This window comes from Dendropsophus ebraccatus, chromosome 10 (genome assembly GCF_027789765.1).
Source record: "Dendropsophus ebraccatus isolate aDenEbr1 chromosome 10, aDenEbr1.pat, whole genome shotgun sequence".
Classification (NCBI taxonomy): domain Eukaryota; kingdom Metazoa; phylum Chordata; class Amphibia; order Anura; family Hylidae; genus Dendropsophus; species Dendropsophus ebraccatus.
The window spans coordinates 12,910,297-12,927,088 of NC_091463.1; the positions used below are offsets into that span (position 1 = coordinate 12,910,297).

General features: G+C 47.8%; 1 protein-coding gene across 1 annotated transcript; it reads left to right on the top strand.

Moving 5' to 3' along the window:
• On the top strand, positions 1-5,744 carry FAM50A (family with sequence similarity 50 member A). Its single transcript, XM_069943586.1, has 13 exons — positions 1-192; positions 1,485-1,569; positions 1,967-2,066; positions 2,402-2,571; positions 2,799-2,875; positions 3,300-3,366; positions 3,446-3,507; positions 3,889-3,965; positions 4,139-4,193; positions 4,576-4,624; positions 4,823-4,893; positions 5,368-5,478; positions 5,583-5,744. Exons 1-13 carry the CDS (start codon positions 82-84, stop codon positions 5,589-5,591), a joined length of 1,044 nt encoding a protein of 347 aa, XP_069799687.1. The 5' UTR covers positions 1-81; the 3' UTR covers positions 5,592-5,744.
• The last annotated feature ends 11,048 nt before the right edge of the window (positions 5,745-16,792 follow it).

The window sequence follows — 16,792 nt, forward strand, 5'->3', positions numbered from 1 at the left end:
GGCCTGGTGACGTCAGCAGTCTCTACAAGCTCCGGCTGCGGTTGTTTTTCTCCGGTGGTCGGTGGAGTTCGGTGCTCGGACATGGCGCAGTACAAGGGGGCAGCCAGCGAGGCCGGGAGAGCCATGCAGCTCATGAAAAAGCGGGAGAAACAGCGGGAACAGCTGGAGCAGATGAAACAGAAGATAGCGGAGGTGCTGGATGCTGAGACTTGTAGTGCCGCATATAATCTATAATGCTCTGACGTGTCCATCGGCCGCACTACAGATCCCAGCAGTGTCTGAGGGACCCAATTACATTACAGCAGGGGCTACAGCTGAGGGGTTGTTACAGTAGCAGAAACTTTCCTTATATCGGTGGTCCCTAATGTGACCCTCTCCAGCTGCTGCAGAACTACAACTCCCAGCATGTCCTGACAGCCTATCCAGCTTTAAAAGAGGGACATAGTTTGTCTAACTGCTGGAGAACTACAAGTCCCATCATTACCAGTCAGACTGTATCTATATAGAACTGTTCCCCAACCTGTGGCCCTCCAGCTGTTGCAAAACTACAACTCCCAGCATGCCTGGACAGCCAACGACTGTCCAGGTATGCTGGGAGTTGTAGTTCTGCTATAGCTGTAGAGCCATAGGTCGGGGAACAGTTCTATATAGATACAGTCTGACTGGTAATGATGGGACTTGTAGTTCTCCAGCAGTTAGACAAACTATGTCCCTCTTATAAAGCTGGATAGGCTGTCAGGACATGCTGGGAGTTGTAGTTCTGCAGCAGCTGGAGAGGGTCACATTAGGGACCACCACAGTGTTAATGGAAAAGCTTCATGACCCCTGCCAGGAGCTGAGCTGTGTGGTATAGCAGAGCTGTGTATGTCTTTGTGATGCTGTGCGGTATAGCAGAGCTGTGTATGTCTTTGTGATGCTGTGTGGTATAGCAGAGCTGTGTATGTCTTTGTGATACAGTGTGGTATAGCAGAGCTGTGTATGTCTTTGTGATACAGTGTGGTATAGCAGAGCTGTGTATGTCTTTGTGGTATAGCAGAGCTGTGTATGTCTTTGTGATGCTGTGTGGTATAGCAGAGCTGTGTATGTCTTTGTGGTATAGCAGAGCTGTGTATGTCTTTGTGATGCTGTTGCACAGTGGGGTATAGCAGAGCTGTGTATGTCTTTGTGATGCTGTGTTGTACAGTAGGGTATAGCAGAGCTGTGTATGTCTTTGTGATGCTGTGTTGTACAGTGGGGTATAGCAGAGCTGTGTATGTCTTTGTGATGCTGTGTTGTACAGTGCGGTATAGCAGAGCTGTGTATGTCTTTGTGATGCTGTGTTGTACAGTGGGGTATAGCAGAGCTGTTTATGTCTTTGTGACGCTGTGCGGTATAGCAGAGCTGTCTATGTCTGTGATGCTGTGTGGTATAGCAGGGCTGTGTATGTCACGGTGATACAGTAGCTATAACTCCATTTAATTCTCATTTATTGTTTTCTATTACAGGAGAATGTGGTTAAAGCAAATATTAACAAGAAATTCTCTGCACATTATGACGCGGTGGAGGCCGAGCTGAAGTCCAGCACCGTGGGTGAGTACAGTCAGGTCCCTAGCTGGCGGCTGCAAACAAGTCACAAAGAGCTGGGGGTCCCTGGCATGTGATCCCCATCTATTCGGCATATATGATGCTTTTTGTATATAGAGGTTTCTGTCTTCAGAAAGTCACACATGGGGCAATGTTACACCACAGACATCCATAGCTTGGCACTTATCAGGTCCTATAGATGCCGGATTATAGGGGTTTGGGTGTGGTAGAGCGCCATAAATTTAGTAGTGGCTGTGCCTGGTACTGCAGGTTACTGTTTATTGTATCCTGAAGACAAAGCATCAGCTCTTAGAACACCCCTTTAAATCAGTTTTACTGTAGTTTAAAGAGGTAGCATAGAGATCCTCACGTCTTATACTTGTTCTGTGTTCTTGTTCCGCAGGGTTGGTCACCCTAAATGATATGAAAGCCAAACAGGAGGCGCTGGTGAAGGAGCGGGAGAAGCAGCTGGCCAAGAAGGAGCAGTTTAAGGATCTTCAGCTGTGAGTACAGGGAGAACAGTAACTCAATGTGACCTCGTAGATAGAGGAGAATTCCTTTAATCTGGCGTCTGACAGTCCAGCACTTGCCTGTCCTATCCTCGCCTCACTAGAAGCCTGACTAAAGAGAACCGGTTATAAAATATCTGGAATGCTTCCCGTAATTGTCTGATAATCGGGACCCAATGATACCGGTAATGATATTTATTCTGATGCTTCAGGCGTCACTGCACATTGTTGGTCACTTATATTGACGGAAGTATCCATATAGCGCCAACCTAATCCACAGCGCTGTACATCAGTCTGTAGAATAATCGGTCATCATCCCTGCCATATAGGAAGTTGGAGAAACAAAGGGAACGGGAGAGGAAGAAAGAACAGAAGAGGAAAATAGCCAGCTTGTCATTCAATATTGATGATGATGAGGAAGACGATGAGGAGGAAGAGGAGGAAGAAGAAGAGGAGGAGGAAGAAGAAGATATGGAGGACATGGAGCCTGAAAAGGAAGGTAGGAGCTGTACAATAGGGCGGAGGGGAAGCCATATTCCTTTACTCCAGCATCCTGTTACATTTCTAGCATAATAAATCTGTATAGTTTATTATGTCCGATAATCTGGAGTGTCTGATGATTCTGCATTTATTGGCTCCCATTGAGGCCGGATTAATGGAATGTTCCTGTTTATACTCTCTGTAGAGTTTAGACCTTCATGTAATGATTGTTTCCATTGGTTCCAGAGCTACCCAAGAAGAAGAAGAAGCTGGGCAAGAACCCCGATGTGGACACAAGCTTCCTGCCTGACCGAGATCGAGAGGTAAAGCAGCTTCAGGTCACCACCTCCTTATGGGTGACGAATGACTCTCTCGGCTGCTGTATCCATACAATGTGTTGCAGGGGAGGTTTATAGAGAAACGTTACTATTAGTAACAGGGCAAGGATGAATAGTGCATCTACATGACTTCCAACCTGCCACCATATTACTGTGTCCGGAGGGACATAGAGAAGTGACTGCTATTGTATTATGTTTGTATGTGAGAGAAACATGGCTGCCAGAAACAGCGCTTGTCTTGTCTATGGGCTCAGTTAAGCCAGTAGGACAGGTGTGGAGCTTTTCTGGCAATATCCCTTGTTTTTCTCATCTATAAAACTTTTAAAGCAGTCTGGTTGTATACATGAGCAGTACATGACTGTAACACATTGCAGCCGCATCACCATCCTCATCCGCCTTCCCATATCAGGAAGAAGAGAACCGCCTCAGAGAAGAGCTACGACAGGAGTGGGAGCGCAAGCAAGAAAAGATCAAGAGTAAGTGAGGTCGGAGGTGACGTGGGGGGAGCAGTTTCCATTAGGAGCGTGTATATGGACTGTTCTCATCTCCCTACAGGTGAGGAAATCGAGATCACATTCAGCTACTGGGATGGCTCTGGACACCGCAGAACAGTCAAGGTAAGAGTCGGTCGCCCCTATAAGGGACATTGGTTCAGAGGTTAGAGGTATTCTCCTCTGGGACAGTTATTGCATGTCCACAGGATATGCCATACATGTCCCATAGATGCGGGGCACATCTGTCTCTAGTACAAGGATGGGGTACCTTCAGCTGTTGCAAAACTACAATTTGTCCAGGCATGATGGGAATTGTAGTTTTGTACCAGCTGGGGGGCCAAAGGTTCCCCATCCCTGCTAGAGAACAAGGGCCCCTTAGTCTGCATTGGCTTTGTCTGCTTAGTCTGCATTGGCTTTGTCTGCTTAGTCTGCATTGGCTTTGAAGGGGGTTGTGTAAGTTGCAGAGCCCGGTGATGCTTTATTAACTCTTTACATCTTTTTTAGATGAAGAAAGGAAACACCATCCAGCAGTTCTTACAGAAGGCTCTGGAGATCCTGCGTAAGGACTTCAGCGAGCTCAGGTGAGCTAGTATTCTGTCTATGGAGAAGCAGACATATAAGATTCACTTAGAATAGATTCTAGACCTGAGGCTTTCAGCTGTTGGGGAACCACAACTCTCAGCATGCTCTGCCTTGGAAGCCATTGCTGTAAACCATTGAGTAACATTTTATTTCTGATTGGTAACTCCCACAGATCGGCTGGGGTGGAGCAGCTCATGTACATTAAAGAAGATCTGATCATCCCACATGTGAGTATATCATGTGCATTAAAGGGGTTATCCAGGATTAGAAAAACATGTCCGCCTCGTTCCATAATATGCCACACCTGTCCTTGGTTTGTGTGAAGGATTGCAGCTCGGTTCCATAGACGTAAATGGAGCAAAGTTGTGATGCCACACACAACCTGTTGGGTGTGCTGTTACCAACACATCATTATGCCTATTATTCCTGATGTAACTACAATGACTGTGTGCTATATTCTGGGGACATTCCTATCCCATTTTTCTGTACAGTGTCTTAGCGGTGTTAGTTAACCCTTTCACGTCAGATATACAGAAGCAAAGGAGTTTCTCCCCCAGCCCTTAGAGCTACCTCCTGTTCACCGCTCTCTCTCTCTTCTTTCTCCTCCAGCATCACAGCTTTTATGATTTTATTGTGACGAAGGCAAGAGGGAAAAGTGGTAAGTAACCAATCATCTATTATCAGGGGAACCGACTAACCTCTTCCCTGATGATGAGTGGGGCCACCAGCACCCGGACCACAGTGCCCCTGCACAGCAGTAACTACCACCCCTCGACCAGGCTCTAATCCACAGAGCCACCCCTGCTGTTCTCCTCTTCATCACACCCATATGTAATGCATTTTTATTTGGTCACAGGGCCCCTGTTTAACTTTGACGTTCACGAAGATGTCCGCCTGCTGAGCGACGCCACCGTGGAGAAGGATGAGGTAAGAGTCGGGAGGGCTGGGGAAAATACAATAGTGTACAGATACATTGATGTGACAGACGTAGAATTTTCTAGGCACGGGTAGAGACCTGCGATCTGGGACCACCACAGATTCCTCAAATACAGACTTCATTATCTTAACTGGACTTGTACTTTAACCCTTTGGTGCCATGTGTTTGACGTCAGTGTGCGGCATTACTACCCATCATCCTACTTACATTCACGGGGGTTGATGAGTTTCCATGACAGCCAGGAGCCTGATGGGGGTCTCTAGGTCTGACGTAGGGGGCATGTCTGGCTGGCCCAGAGTAACTAGGTATTCCGTGATCAGAGGATTGCAGGAATCTAAAATAAAAAAAAAATTTGAGTAAAAATTTTAATGGTTAAAAAGCTTAAAAATGTTTGTGCAGTATAATAACTATGGGGTCACATGACCATCAGAACCGATATAACCTAGATATATCTTACCTTTCAGTCTCACGCCGGGAAAGTCGTCCTTCGCAGCTGGTATGAGAAAAACAAGCACATCTTTCCTGCGAGCCGTTGGGAGCCCTATGACCCAGAGAAGAAGTGGGACAAGTACACGGTCAGTGTGGGAACTGTTATAGCGGGGCCCTGCCAGCAGCACCAGCAGGCTCCAGTAACATTGTATTGTTATGATCAACGCTCACATTCTTCTCTCTCCCACAGATCCGATGATCACTCTGGGGACGGCCTGTCCTGTTACTCAGCCCTGCATATACGAAGCATTGTGATTGGACAGAAGTTATTTTATGTTCTTATGGGATCTTGTATATATTGTTGTAATTACTGTGGTGTTTTTTTTTTTTTTTACTATGTGTCTTGGGCACAGAATAAATACATTGCTGTGTTCTCTACCTGACTCCTGTTTTTTGTATTTTTTTCCTACTTGTTTGTCTGCGAAGAGCTTGTGGTGCATTCTAGGTAGTGTAAACTTTTCATCAGGCAACTGTATATTAAAATCACAGGATAAGTACTCCCACCAGCAGAATAGTGAGTGCAGCTCTGGAGTATAATGCAGGATGTCAGTATTAGCACAGGATCAGTAATGTATGTACACAGTGACTCCACCAGCAGAATAGTGAGTGCAGCTCTGGAGTATAATGGGGCTACCTCAGTAATTTCTCCTGAGGAATCTTGCAGTCCTTAGTTAGATTTACTCATATCTCCTATCATTTTACATCCTGCTGCCTCAGAGAGGGAGCGATTGTGTAGTCAAATAGGATAAATGGACATTAAAGTGTCGCTGTCGTTATAACCTTTTAAATCTAAATCAACACTAGATGTGATATAAAGCAAGTTTGCAATATACATTCATTATTATTTTTTTTGTTGTTATCATGCTGTAAAACAAAGCTGAACTTACCAGAAATCCAGGTCCAGTCTCCTGGAGGCAGGTTTTCTGACTTGTGCTGGTTGAAAAAAAACAGACACAGTAATTCCGGCCAGAACAGAGAGTCACGGCTCAATGTGTCTATCAGTCACATGACTGCCTTCTCTCTGTGAGCGCTCAGATGGCCTGGGATACACAAGACTTCCTGTTTCTAAGAAAAAAAAAAGTCAGATAACAGGAAGTGCCGTGTTTTCCATGATAACTTAAAAAACAAAACAAAAATAAGAATGTAAATTGCAAACTTGCTTTATATCACATCTGCTGTTGATTTAGATTTTGAAAGCTATTACGACAGTGACACTTTAAAGTGACAGAGGTGAAGTTTACAGCAACAGTGGCTGCTGCACATTGTACAGTTACCTCTGTTTGGGATGTCTTGTAGAAAACAAGTTTTAAATGTGGTGTCACCAAGGCAAAGCTTCTCTGCTGTCAAGCCACCTCTGCCCACCGCGGTCTGATGCTGTAAGCCATGCCCCCCCCCCCCCCCCCCCTTGTGACATTGGGCAGGGAACGCGGACCCCATTAACAAATCCCCATAGAAAACCTCTTCTACTCCTGTCTTGGATAGATGTGGCAGTAGAGAGCACTGTGTCAGACTGCAAAAAATAAACCACTTATGTGGGACATACAGCAGCTGATAAGTACTGGAAGACTTTAGATTTTTAAATATAACTTTTAAAAATAACTTTCTGAAACCACTTAATTTAAAAGAAAGATTTTCACAGGAGTACCCCTTTAACAGCTAAGTGGAAATAATGCTTTCTGGTAATTGTAGTACTGATACCCAGAAAGCACAGTGACTATCAGATATGCAAACATATGGATTTTGGGTGCAATGCTTTGTGCTACTGCAGAACTCTACTTTTTTTTACTTTATGTCAGAGTCCCCCCTTTAATCTCCCCCCCCCCCCCCCACACACACACACAGCCATGTGTATTCTGAATAGAGAGGGCACCTCTTCACTGACATCGTGGGTTCAGAATTAACATAGTACTAGTAATCATATTGTAGCCCCAATGAATAGCACTGAGGTGCCATATTGCATCTGAAAATAAGACCTTTCTCATGTATATTGGGATCACCTCCAGTCCCTGCTATGTAAGAATAAGCTTTCATCCTCCATCTAACCATTTGCATGTAAATTCTGTGCGTAAAAAATGTTCTCACAAGAATGTGGCAATGGTTCCCGCTACTTCCTCCTTAATATGTTCCAGTCAACGCTGGTAGAAAAGAATGTGGCTTGTAAACGCTGAATCCAACAACGAGCGCCCAAATCCACCGAGGCCAAAGAGAGAGCTGGCAAAGAGCTGGAACATCCCAGTGCCATGCCCAACCTGACCACCAGATGGCGAGCACGCTCCTTGCCGTCGGCTCTGGGGTCCTCAGCGCTCGGTGTTATTGCATTTGTACATCATATATTCATGCTGGGATTATCCTGGGATTTTTTGATGAGTAATAAAGCGATTGTTTTGGCTCAATATGTCTCTATTTTTCCATTTCTCCAGATGCCTGTCTTTACTCCCCGGCAGTTCCTTACACACCCATTTCCCTTCTGCTCTGATTAAACACAGAAAAAAATGCTAATAATAACAGCGAGAGATGGATCCGTCTATGGCGGCCGCTTATCAGGGGCTGAAGAGATCTCCTAGATGGATGTGATTACATGGAAGGGCTTCCCCCTGCACCTCCTGTGCCGCAGCCCATCCCACAGAGTGGCTGATACCAGAGAAGAACCGCTCCCATCCAAGGTATGGATTAGCATCCCTATATAGGAGATTAAGCTTTAGCCATTCACACTAGGGCTGGATGTAACACCAGATCACAACCTACAGCACCCTAGATCTCTGCTGTTACCATGGCAATGCACTCCTTCTATCCATCCATGCTGAGTAGCCTGCCCTGAGCCTATGGTGGCCCATCAGCAGATATTTTCTTAGCACACATTGCTCTTGCCCTTTCCCTATCCACCCCTGCAGGGCGGCGCTCTCAGGCTCCCAGCTTCATATAATGACAGGTATTGAAACCTGCGGCCCTCCAGCTGTTGCAAAACTACATTTCCCATCATGCCCGGACAGCCAAAGCTTTTATGAATGGGGCCACATGGCATTCTCTGCACAGCTGGGTGTCTGGGAGCGCTGCTCTGCAGGAATAAACGGTGAATGTGCCCCCCAGTAGAGGTCCCAGAGATCATACCCCCACCATTTGTACAGTCTCCCCATAACCATGGACACCGCATTGTCAGTGGACCTAACCTAACAAACCTGCCGCCCTCCAGCTGTTGCAGAACTACAACTTCCATCATGCCCAGACAGCCAAAGGCACAGAATGATAGTTTTGCAGGAGCTGGATAGGCACAAGCCCCCCTCCCCCCAACCATGAAGTCTCCATATACCGTGCTCCGCAATCCTCGGCTGAGGAGTCACTTATGGAGGTCAGTGACAGCCGCCCGTGTCCCCTTCCTCACAGTCTTTCAGGTCAGCACCCTTAACCAGTGACCTACTTCTATTCTTCACAAGGGGCCGGTGTTATTGTTTTCTGAACTTAAGCCCCCCCCCCCCCCCCAATTCCATGCCGTAACTCATCTGGGACCAGGTTGGGTCAGAAATCATGGGGCCCCCTATTATATATGAGATATATCCGTGCCGAGACCACACAATGAGCTCACACATGTTAGGTGGGAGCGGAGACGCTGCAAACATCATATTCTTTATCATCATGGCGCCAACATGATCGGTGGGGTGGTACAAATTGCAAACCGCATACACGTCATCTACACACAAGCAGCATTCAGGGTTTACACATTTGCTGTAATTGTCCTCCTTATCCTATTGATACTTATTTAAAAGGATCGTCCACTCATTGTCAAAAACCTTATTGGTGTTATTCAGGACCCTCATATTAGCTGAAGCTCTGACTCCGGAGGAGCCGGAACTACTGTGCATTACATTACTGTGACAACTTATTAATTTCAATAGGAACTGTGTAATACCTATTTTGCCCTGTGGCGGTGCTGCTTTGCAATTATTGTAATCTTTTTTTTGCTTGGGTCCCTCCCGGATAGTACACAGACCCTCCCCTCATACCCATATACACCCATCATCCACATCATCCACATCCATAGGTCTTGCTAATAAATGCGAAAATCTTTCTCTTTCAAATCAACTGGTTTCAGAAAGTTTTATAGATTTGTCATTTACTTCTATTTTAAAATCTCCAGTCTTCCAGTACTTATCAGCTGCTGTATGTCCTGCAGGAAGTGGTGTATTCTTTCCAGTCTGAAACAGTGCTCTCTGTTGCCAGCTCTGTCCATGTCAGGAACTGTCCAGAGCAGCAGCAAATTCCCATAGAAAACCTTTCCTGCTCTGGACAGTTCCTGACATGGACAGAGGTGGCAGCAGAGAGCACTGTGTCAGACTGGAGAGAATACACCACTTCCGGCAGGACATACAGCAGCTGATAAGTACTTGAAGACTGGAGATTTTAAAATAGAAGTAAATTACAGATCTATATAACTTATTGAAACCAGTTGATTTAAAAAAAAGAAAAAGATTTTCATCGGAGCACCCCTTTAATATGGATGTGGATGATGGGTGTGCTCCTACTAAACACCATAGTCGGCTGATAACAGGGAGCAATAGATCACACTCCAGGTTTTTTTTTTTTACTGAAATGATTGTACTTGGAGCTAAAAATCCTACCCGTAATTGGATATTAATAGACCTTGTTAACCCTTTGGGTGCTGCAGCTTCCCCGTCGTCTGGGATGGCAGCAGATGTCGTGAACAGCTTTGTATACCCATAAGGCTGTGTATAATGATCACAGTCCCGGTGCTGGGCCCTCCGGCTCAGCCTGGGCGGCCGCGGCATCCTGAGCACATGACCCGGCACAATGTAGCAGGGAGGGGCCCGGCCTATATGTTTGAACTCTCCATTGTCCAGAATTTCTTCTTTTGCCTGGGGCAGAATATGTGACCCTCCAGTGCTACAGGGCAGCTGTGGCGGAGACAGAGACTCCATTCTCCTGCCGCTCTGGAGAGAATATCCCCCATTTAGCCGGGGTCGCTGATACCTACACACAGTCTGCTGACATGCTACATGGATTACTAGCAGAATCACAAAGCAAGAGGGCTCATAGCAAACACCACAAGATCATGGTCTAAGACTACAACTCCCAGCATGCCTGGACAGCCATGCTGGGCGTTATGGCCTCAAAATATCTGGAAAGCATAAGCTTGTAATGAATTGCACTGAATTCTCCATTACATGATACAGATGGAGATACGCAGCTATCAGATACAGTCGGCGCCGCTTATCTCTCTGGTATTGATCCTGATCAATATGAGATTGCAGCAAATATAATGAAAACTAAAAGCAGGTGCCAATAAATGTGGATGGCAATCAATGGCAACAATCTGGAAGGGAAGCTTATATTCACATAAGAAACACATGCACACTCAGCTCAAGTGAGCATGCACGAGTATGGTGAATGGGAGGGATGTCTGTTGGCACGGGAGGGGAGGTATAGCTGATGATTAAAGGGGTATTCCACTCATAACATAACTTTATTATTATCTATTCTATTCAAACAAATGGAGCATATGCACGGGCTGTCCAAGGGAGTGAGGGGGGAGCTGTATGCATGTGTGTGGGGTAACTGAAGTAAGCGTGCATGCGTATAAGAGGATAGGAGGAAGAGCTGTCAGCTAACCTGAGCGTGCATGTGTATGGGGAGGATAGGAGAAAGAGCTGTCAGCTAACCTGAGCGTGCATGTGTATGGGGAGGATAGGAGGAAGAGCTGTCAGCTAACCTGAGCGTGCATGTGTATGGGGAGGATAGGAGGAAGAGCTGTCAGCTAACCTGAGCGTGCATGTGTATGGGGAGGATAGGAGGAAGAGCTGTCAGCTGACCTGAGCGTGCATGTGTATGAGGAGGATAGGAGGAAGAGCTGTCAGCTGACCTGAGCGTGCATGTGTATGGGGAGGATAGGAGGAAGAGCTGTCAGCTAACCTGAGCGTGCATGTGTATGAGGAGGATAGGAGGAAGAGCTGTCAGCTAACCTGAGCGTGCATGTGTATGGGGAGGATAGGAGGAAGAGCTGTCAGCTAACCTGAGCGTGCATGTGTATGGGGAGGATAGGAGGAAGAGCTGTCAGCTTATCTGAGCGTGCATGTGTATGAGGAGGATAGGAGGAAGAGCTGTCAGCTAACCTGAGCATGCATGTGTATGGGGAGGATAGGAGAAAGAGCTGTCAGCTAACCTGAGCGTGCATGTGTATGAGGAGGATAGGAGGAAGAGCTGTCAGCTAACCTGAGCGTGCATGTGTATAGGGAGGATAGGAGGAAGAGCTGTCAGCTAACCTGAGCGTGCATGTGTATGGGGAGGATAGGAGGAAGAGCTGTCAGCTAACCTGAGCGTGCATGTGTATGGGGAGGATAGGAGGAAGAGCTGTCAGCTGACCTGAGCGTGCATGTGTATGAGGAGGATAGGAGGAAGAGCTGTCAGCTGACCTGAGCGTGCATGTGTATGAGGAGGATAGGAGGAAGAGCTGTCAGCTAACCTGAGCATGCATGTGTATGGGGAGGATAGGAGGAAGAGCTGTCAGCTAACCTGAGCGTGCATGTGTATGGGGAGGATAGGAGGAAGAGCTGTCAGCTAACCTGAGCGTGCATGTGTATGGGGAGGATAGGAGGAAGAGCTGTCAGCTGACCTGAGCGTGCATGTGTATGGGGAGGATAGGAGGAAGAGCTGTCAGCTAACCTAAGCGTGCATGTGTATGGGGAGGATAGGAAGAAGAGCTGTCAGCTAACCTGAGCGTGCATGTGTATGAGGAGGATAGGAGGAAGAGCTGTCAGCTGACCTGAGCGTGCATGTGTATGGGGAGGATAGGAGGAAGAGCTGTCAGCTAACCTGAGCGTGCATGTGTATGGGGAGGATAGGAGGAAGAGCTGTCAGCTAACCTGAGCGTGCATGTGTATGGGGAGGATAGGAGGAAGAGCTGTCAGCTAACCTGAGCGTGCATGTGTATGGGGAGGATAGGAGGAAGAGCTGTCAGCTGACCTGAGCGTGCATGTGTATGGGGAGGATAGGAGGAAGAGCTGTCAGCTAACCTGAGCGTGCATGTGTATGGGGAGGATAGGAGGAAGAGCTGTCAGCTAACCTGAGCATGTATGTGTATGAGGAGGATAGGAGGAAGAGCTGTCAGCTGACCTGAGCGTGCATGTGTATGAGGAGGATAGGAGGAAGAGCTGTCAGCTGACCTGAGCGTGCATGTTTATGGGGAGGATAGAAGGAAGAGCTGTCAGCTGACCTGAGCGTGCATGTGTATGGGGAGGATGGGAGGAAGAGCTGTCAGCTAACCTGAGCGTGCATGTGTATGAGGAGGATAGGAGGAAGAGCTGTCAGCTATCCTGAGTGTGCATGTGTATGGGGAGGATAGGAGAAAGAGCTGTCAGCTATCCTGGGTGTGCATGTGTATGGGGAGGATAGGAGGAAGAGCTGTCAGCTAACCTGAGCATGCATGTGTATGAGGAGGATAGGAGGAAGAGCTGTCAGCTAACCTGAGCATGCATGTATATGAGGAGGATAGGAGGAAGAGCTGTCAGCTGACCTGAGCGTGCATGTGTATGGGGAGGATAGGAGAAAGAGCTGTCAGCTAACCTGAGCGTGCATGTGTATGAGGAGGATAGGAGGAAGAGCTGTCAGCTAACCTGAGCGTGCATGTGTATAGGGAGGATAGGAGGAAGAGCTGTCAGCTAACCTGAGCGTGCATGTGTATGGGTAGGATAGGAGGAAGAGCTGTCAGCTAACCTGAGCGTGCATGTGTATGGGGAGGATAGGAGGAAGAGCTGTCAGCTGACCTGAGCGTGCATGTGTATGGGGAGGATAGGAGGAAGAGCTGTCAGCTGACCTGAGCGTGCATGTGTATGGGGAGGATAGGAGGAAGAGCTGTCAGCTGACCTGAGCGTGCATGTGTATGGGGAGGATAGGAGGAAGAGCTGTCAGCTGACCTGAGCGTGCATGTGTATGGGGAGGATGGGAGGAAGAGCTGTCAGCTAACCTGAGCGTGCATGTGTATGGGTAGGATAGGAGGAAGAGCTGTCAGCTAACCTGAGCGTGTATGTGTATGGGGAGGATAGGAGAAAGAGCTGTCAGCTATCCTGAGTGTGCATGTGTATGGGGATGATAGGAAGAAGAGCTGTCAGCTAACCTGAGCGTGCATGTGTATGGGGAGGATAGAAAGAAGAGCTGTCAGCTAACCTGAGCGTGCATGTGTATGGGGAGGATAGAAAGAAGAGCTGTCAGCTAACCTGAGCGTGCATGTGCATGTGTATGGGGAGGATAGAAAGAAGAGCTGTCAGCTAACCTGAGCGTGCATGTGTATGAGGAGGATAGGAGGAAGAGCTGTCAGCTGACCTGAGCGTGCATGTGTATGGGGAGGATAGGAGGAAGAGCTGTCAGCTGACCTGAGCGTGCATGTGTATGGGGAGGATAGGAGGAAGAGCTGTCAGCTGACCTGAGCGTGCATGTGTATGGGGAGGATAGGAGAAAGAGCTGTCAGCTATCCTGAGTGTGCATGTGTATGGGGAGGATAGGAGGAAGAGCTGTCAGCTAACCTGAGCGTGCATGTGTATGAGGAGGATAGGAGGAAGAGCTGTCAGCTAACCTGAGCGTGCATGTGTATGGGGAGGATAGGAGAAAGAGCTGTCAGCTAACCTGAGCGTGCATGTGTATGAGGAGGATAGGAGGAAGAGCTGTCAGCTAACCTGAGCGTGCATGTGTATAGGGAGGATAGGAGGAAGAGCTGTCAGCTAACCTGAGCGTGCATGTGTATGGGGAGGATAGGAGGAAGAGCTGTCAGCTGACCTGAGCGTGCATGTGTATAGGGAGGATAGGAGGAAGAGCTGTCAGCTGACCTGAGCGTGCATGTGTATAGGGAGGATAGGAGGAAGAGCTGTCAGCTAACCTGAGCGTGCATGTGTATGGGGAGGATAGGAGGAAGAGCTGTCAGCTGACCTAAGCGTGCATGTGTATGGGGAGGATAGGAGGAAGAGCTGTCAGCTGACCTGAGCGTGCATGTGTATGGGAAGGATGGGAGGAAGAGCTGTCAGCTAACCTGAGCGTGCATGTGTATGGGGAGGATAGGAGGAAGAGCTGTCAGCTGACCTGAGCGTGCATGTGTATGGGGAGGATAGGAGGAAGAGCTGTCAGCTGACCTGAGCGTGCATGTGTATGGGGAGGATGGGAGGAAGAGCTGTCAGCTAACCTGAGCGTGCATGTGTATGGGGAGGATAGGAGGAAGAGCTGTCAGCTAACCTGAGCGTGTATGTGTATGGGGAGAATAGGAGAAAGAGCTGTCAGCTATCCTGAGTGTGCATGTGTATGGGGATGATAGGAAGAAGAGCTGTCAGCTAACCTGAGCGTGCATGTGTATGGGGAGGATAGAAAGAAGAGCTGTCAGCTAACCTGAGCGTGCATGTGTATGGGGAGGATAGAAAGAAGAGCTGTCAGCTAACCTGAGCGTACATGTGCATGTGTATGGGGAGGATAGAAAGAAGAGCTGTCAGCTAACCTGAGCGTGCATGTGCATGTGTATGGGGAGGATAGGAGAAAGAGCTGTCAGCTAACCTGAGCGTGCATGTGTATGAGGAGGATAGGAGGAAGAGCTGTCAGCTAACCTGAGCGTGCATGTGTATGGGGAGGATAGGAGGAAGAGCTGTCAGCTAACCTGAGCGTACATGTGTATGAGGAGGATAGGAGGAAGAGCTGTCCGCTAACCTGAGCGTGCATGTGTATAGGGAGGATAGGAGGAAGAGCTGTCAGCTAACCTGAGCGTGCATGTGTATAGGGAGGATAGGAGGAAGAGCTGTCAGCTAACCTGAGCGTGCATGTGTATGGGGAGGATAGGAGGAAGAGCTGTCAGCTAACCTGAGCGTGCATGTGTATGAGGAGGATAGGAGGAAGAGCTGTCAGCTAACCTGAGCGTGCATGTGTATGGGGAGGATAGGAGGAAGAGCTGTCAGCTTATCTGAGCGTGCTGAGAAATAGATATCAGATGAAGTGAGCGTGCATGTGGGGGTATGGTAGTAGCACGCTCTCATATAGTGTCATACATCATGTAAGTGAAAAGTGTTGCATCAAGACACGATAGTCTCAATAAATCCATCTTTGATATTTAGTTATAGGTCACAAGACACACAGGGCTTTACGTGACCCCCACTATATAGGATTACTGTACAGTATAAAGCTATGGCACTATAGGGGATGTAGCACACACACACACACATGGGCCCCTTTGTCCTGAGGGCCTGTTATACCGTATCAGTAGTATCACGAGTATACAGAACTCCACCATCGCTTTTCTATTATGGATCACCGGGGGCCCTTTAACAGTCGAGTTCTGGTTGTCACTTCCAATAGTTTTGCAGTTCCTTTAGTTAACCAGTTGTATGCTGAGTTCCCTGTGAATGCCATGCCACAAGCTGTTATCCCTATACAGCAGCAATAGGGAACCTTCGGCCCTCCGGCTGTTGCAAAACTACAGTTCCCATCATGCCTGGACAGCCAAAGCTTTGCTTGCTATACAGTGTATTCTGCTGCCATGTGCAGTACACCTCCGTCCCACCACGCTGACAGCCATAAACACTTGTGTCATTTATATACTCGGACAATCAACAGGGACAATGGCGGGGGAAGTGGCCGTGTAAATAGAGATGCATTGATATGAAGGGGCCATTGATTCCCGGCGCAGCGTCCGTGATAATCTTGCATTGTTTCATTGACTCCAGCACTGGGAAAGGATATCGAGATTACGTTAGTTTTATACAGCGCAGTATTTTTAGCCATTGCCATTTCCTTTCAATGTGTTTGTGTGTGAAATGAGAAGTAGACGTTGGCTTGTAGCGGGCGGGCGGGCGGCTGGCAGGCAGAGAGCTCCATGTAGTCACAATTCATTCCCGGCTTGTGTCACAATGACAGCGCCACTGTAAATTCAGTAATGTAATTACCTCTCCTCCTCCCCCGGCTCTTATGTCACCTTCCCCCATCCCTCCACCATCCTGACTCCTCTCATCTCTTACACATCACAGGTCGCTCAGACACGATAAAAAGGACGCCCCGTGGTCATCACCCAGCTCCCCACAATCCGCCATGGCAAGTCCCTAGCTCCTGTGTTCATGTATGACTATTAAAGGGATGTTTCACCAAAATCAACTAGTGCCAGAAAGTGCCAGAGATTTGTAATTTAATTCTATTAAAAAAAAATCTTAAGTCTTCAAGTACTTATCAGCTGCTGGATGTCCTACAGGAAGAGGTGTATTCCTTCTAGTCTGACACTGTGCTCTCTGCATCCACCTCTGTCCATGTCAGGAACTGTCCAGAGCAGCAGCAAATCCCCACAGAAAAACTGTCCTCCTCTACAAACTGGAAAGAATACACTACTTCCTGCAGGACATACAGCAGCTGATAAGTACTGGACGACTTGGGATT